The sequence below is a fragment of the Mycetomoellerius zeteki genome, unplaced genomic scaffold, assembly GCF_001594055.1.
Source record: "Mycetomoellerius zeteki isolate Tzet28-1 unplaced genomic scaffold, Tzet1.0 scaffold73, whole genome shotgun sequence".
NCBI lineage: Eukaryota > Metazoa > Arthropoda > Insecta > Hymenoptera > Formicidae > Mycetomoellerius > Mycetomoellerius zeteki.
Window position 1 is genome coordinate 79617 of NW_017257753.1, and position 5482 is coordinate 85098.

The 5482-nt window shown below is 30.5% G+C and overlaps 1 protein-coding gene across 1 annotated transcript in view; it reads left to right on the forward strand.

The window, feature by feature from the left end:
* LOC108729408 (UPF0553 protein C9orf64) overlaps window positions 1-4360 on the forward strand; it is a 10087-nt gene extending 5727 nt beyond the window's left edge. Inside the window, exons 3-6 of the mRNA XM_018458518.1 lie at window positions 770-929; window positions 2067-2180; window positions 3042-3236; window positions 4110-4360. Of these exons, the coding sequence (XP_018314020.1) occupies window positions 770-929; window positions 2067-2180; window positions 3042-3236; window positions 4110-4360 (720 nt within the window). The remainder of the gene's footprint in view (window positions 1-769; window positions 930-2066; window positions 2181-3041; window positions 3237-4109) is intronic.
* The last annotated feature ends 1122 nt before the right edge of the window (window positions 4361-5482 follow it).

A 5482-nucleotide genomic window follows, 5' to 3' on the forward strand; every position in this document is an offset into this window, starting at 1 on the left:
TTCCCTGCCTGCAAATCTCTTCGTAACGCTGCTTGAAATCGGTTGTTTTCTTGTCGAATTGAAAATGATCCAGTCTCTCGCAATCTATTAAATGTCAACATAAACACTCTTCGGTTTGGCACTCTTCTGTTTGGAAATCGTCGTGCATATTCTCGCACCGCCTTTAAAGCATTACCGTTGCAGAAACCGTATACAAAAACCATATCAGCATATTCACTATTAGAATACGTACGCGGCATATTGCAAAAGACAAAATTCATCTACTGTTAAAGGCTTTCAAAGAGCGACTGACAAATTCATAACAGAAAGTGGAAAATGTAATCAAATATGTCGGTGCTAGATATGGCAAGAAATGTAAACATTTTTTTTCGATTTCTCTGAAACGGAGCAAAAACGAGCATATGTTTATAGGACTTTTTTTCTTAGTTTTTTACTCCTCTACACGCTCCCGAAGTTTTGCGATTTAATTTGGAAACACCCTGTATATATCTATTGTTACGCAAGCATGCGAACTAGGTGTAAAATCAAAATGTAATAATCATATAAATCTTATTCTGTAAATCGTTTCGTTTTAATTTTATTGAAAATCGTAAATTAATATAACGGATATTTACAATACAATGTAAACGGTCTGTGGTAAACCCTATCTCCATTGTCTTGTTAAATATATAAATTTATATTACATTGGTGTTTTTCAAATCTATCTAAATACTGCTGTAATTCTTTATTTTTAATTAGATTTAACATATAATTAATCTTTTTGCGTTAGAATGGAAAACCAATGTGGGATCCTAAATTTTATACAACGCTATCTACGACCGAAATGATACGTATTTTCCGAGGTGATGACAACATTGTCATTCCACGCATATCTCGAAGATTAATAATTTTGCATGAAGTTGGAAAAGTTTTGTTGAACTGCTACGATGGTATAAATTATCACATGATAAAATTTCATATGTATATTTTTTCCTATTTTTACATACATATCTTTACGTACATAAATTAGTATCATTTTTGTTCATTTGACATATGTATATCATTCGTTCAGATCTTTCTTTTATTTTTTTTCACACACAAATACACACACACACACACACACACACACACACACACACACACACACACACACACACACACACATATACACAAAGAGAAAAAGTTCTCTGTTGAAAATATTAAAGTATTGTTAGATATTTTATATTATTATTGTTAGATATTTTTAGTTTTATATATTCAAGCAATTTATATTTTACATTAAAAAATGTTAAATCGTATTACAAGTATTAAAGTGGAAATGTCAAGAAAAATTAATGCAAATAGAACTCTTTGTTGAGAAATAGACATTATTACAGAAAAAAAGAAAAGAAATTATGTAAATTGTGACTTGAAATCAATATTTCTCAAATATTATTCTCAATTATCTTGGTGAAAATAAAAATTGGAGTGTATAAAGTTGAAAAAATGTAAATGAAACTTTTAGAAAATGAAAATTGGAACAACAAAATATAAACGTTTCGTCGTCCCAATTTTTACTTCCTAGAAACTTCCTAACAAACATTAAGTAACAGTTACATAATTGTTAGTTGTTAAATTGTTAATTTCCTACTTAACAATATAACTGCAATACATATTGTGTAATACAATTGTAACACATATGTTATATTAGTTATAATAAGATTGAAAGACCGCTAATGTTAAACATAATAATTTTAAATTAAGAAGCGCCAAAACATTTAAATGAATTTACAATAGTTCAACATCTTAACGTTCTGACCGTTATGGCGCTTCTTAATTTAAAATTATTATATTAGTTATATTGTTGAATTTACAACTAACAATTATATACTAGTATAATTGCTACTTAACGTTTGCTGGATGTTCACTTCTGCTTTTTTCTCTTATTTGACTGAAACACTTCAACTTTTATATTCGCCAGGATAAAAGATGACTCAAAATAAGAAAGAGATCTTGGATAAATTATATTGGAAAAATATATAGTTTTCTCTCTCTCATTGATAAACCTTATATATTTAACTGATTGATAAGATTTTGATTTATTACAGGTACTTTCGCAAATTGTATTAAATCATGTGAACACGATGCCATTAAGTTGATGGTCACAATTCACGATAAATTCCCGTCATATCGGGACATAACAAAATACGGCGAACGATTAGGTATTTATTATCGATTAATAGGGAGTTTTTGCAATAATATTTATCCAAATACGGTGAACGCTAAAGTCACGTTATCCTTTTCTTGATTAGTTGTTAAGAAGAAGATAACCTGACCTTAGCGATGAAGAGTATGCGATATTATACAAGGTGTTTCCTGCAACTTGATTATTAAGATATACATATATCTCCGTTGTCTTTGTTGATACAAGAAAATAATACATGGGATTTTGTTCAATTCGAAGGGATATATATTATGATAAGCAAAAAATTTTTAGATAAAGATCAACAAGAATGCTTTTGTATGTCACAAGTCATTTTAATTATTATATTAGAATGCGAAGTTTATACGGGATAAAAGCCCATACAACACACATACAAACACAGAAAAATGTAAAACAGTAAGATGTAAGCAGTAAACGAATCAGCTAATTATAACAGAGAACGTAAGGTAATAACGTAAGCAAATCCAAAATGTTGCTTATCGCTTATATCTTACTATTTCTGTTTTTTTTTGCCGCAGCCTCAAATTTCTCTACAAAATTTCCTAAATATAAATCGTTTTTATTGATTAATGAATGTTATACAATTATAATGCTGCACATTATTTTTGTGATCAATTCCAAAGTAATATATTACATTTGTGATATACACTCTTTAAATTATTTGGAGTGAACTCTCACTCTAAAAGAGTGAAAATTGAGCCATTTTTGAAAAAAAAGACTCAATTTTCAATCTTCGAGAGTGAGGTTTCACTGTTTAGTATGAATTCACTCTAAAAGTTTTAGAGAGCTTATAGAAATTATAATTATATTATAATTATAATTTCGTAATATAATAAGCTTTCCACAAACTTCCTTTCAGTTCAATTGTACACTAAGGCTTGGACATTGGTAGCCGACATATGGGCCTACTTTGACCAGGAACATGAACTTTGGATTGAAATAAAAGGAATAAAGTATTCTACAATATTCGTTGATTATCGTATGCTTCAGGTTTTCAGTCATTTCAATGTTCTTGTTTACAGTAAAAAATTCTCGGACGCACTCAAAAAAGAGGGTAAGGCATTTATTACTTTTTATCAATAACATATCCTCTGTTTTTCATTGAAGATTTTTTACGTTATTTCATTCTCTGAATATTGTATTTAATATATAAAAATTACATTGCAGAATACAAGTAATTATTTATCGTGAAATATATTGTTTTTCTTATCTGCTTCTATCGCTCTTCTTGTTTATATAAAAAGAGAGATTTATTCAGATTATTAACCCTTGAACACCACACTGGGTTACGGTAATCCAGTCCAGGGTTAATTTCACTCACAATCAACATATCAACATGTATAATTTATTTTTGTTTTTAACATTTTACAAATGTTATATTATATTATCATACTCATTCTATTTATTATATTATACCATATGGTAAATATTGAAAACAAACGAATTCACCTCCAATAACATATATTGTCAAAGTCCTGCGTGATCCTCGGAAGGTTTTAGCTCGCACTCGCTATTCGTTCAAAAGTTATTAACAAATAAAATTGACAATATAAATGTGTATTTATAATTGTATATTTTTATATTATAATTATCATAAATAACAATATTCCCACTTTTCCTCCTGTTACGGGGCGTGCGACTTTCTACGCGAATCGAGGTCCACCTCACATTTCACAATCAGATAAGAGTTAGATTAGGTTGGATTAGATTTGGATTAAATCGAGCTGGGAGTGCAGGGAAAGGGGCGGAGCTCCTCAATGTCGAAGTCATTGGAGATGTCCGTCGTTTTTAATATTTACTTATTATATTTTTCTTACTGTATTAATTACGATATTTTATATAAACATTTATATATAAGAGATACTTTTTATGTATATGTAAGAAATACTTATTTATCATATATAGTAAAACTTGTGTTTTCTTGTAGTCAAATTCTTGACACATGGGAGCAGAGAAGAATTAGAGATACGCTGTTGTTCACTCATGATAGTAAGATATCTGCATCAAATGTTGATGAAAATGTTCGAGCAAAAGAAAATAAGACGAATACCCGAATTAGAGTTGCCAAGTTTCGATTATACGTGCTTGCTTGACAACTTTCTGTGGGACTATCGACAAGTACATGATGAGCAATTGAAGAAGAATGTATTATGCAAGATCTACACTGAGAACTATTAGAACAATTTGTTATAAATCGTATTTCAGATAATACGTTTTCTCACATTTTATTCGTATCGTTTATGTTATAAACACTTTTCCAAAATAATGGAAAGGAAATCTAACGCGATCGATTTTGACTTTATATCTCTGTAAATATCTTTTAGGTGTCTTTCCCGTGTCTTGTTTTTAAATATTGCCTGAGATATCATTATTAATTATAAACATAATAATTACACAGGTCTACAAAAAAGGGGGTCTTGGATGTTGTCGGGAAGCTGTGGGTCATTTCCGAAGTAATTTTCTGCGTAGAATCCGAATCTGAAACCAGAATTGGCCCATCACGTCAGGATTTTGAGATATTAGGGGATATATACTCGAAAAATGCGTTTTTATGCTACTTTAGAGGTTATGTACAGGACGCAACCAATTTTTTGGGTCTTTTGTGCTATTTGCATCATTTAGTAATATTCTTACCCTTCAAAATGAGATATTGATCGACTACCTACGATTTTTTTTCGCCAAGTTACGGGCATTTTAACCCACTTGCGTAACCGTTTTTCCCGTCTTTTTCGTTCCTGTTCTTAACAAACGTGAAACGACCACAAATATAACAAAAACTGTTAGGATCATTTAAACACTTACGCGGGGCCATTGTTAAGACAGCAAACAGTCACAATTGTGACTGTTTATATATTAGGACCTTGAATAACGGACAGCGCGTCTTGTGCGCTGCGGCTCTGAGTGCAAGGCGTCTACCAACTTTAAACAAATCATTAGTTTTAAACTTATTAATGCAATGAAAATGAAACTTTCCAGAACATTTGTTCATATCCGAATGAACAACTTTCTCGCTGAAAGTTTTAGGATGCTCGAAATTCGCTCGATAAACGAAGCACCTGAATGCATAAAAAAGGATATTTTGCAGGTGTGTATAAAAAAAATAATAAGTTGTTTGTTTATTGACAAATATCGGTTTTTCTTTCTTCACTAGACGTGGAAAACTCTAATGATCATAACTTCGAAAATAGCAAAAAAACGCATTTTTCGAGTATATATCCTCAAATATCTCAAAATCCTGACGTGATAGGCCAATTCTGATTTCAGATTCGGATTCTACGCAGAAAATTACGTCGGAAATGA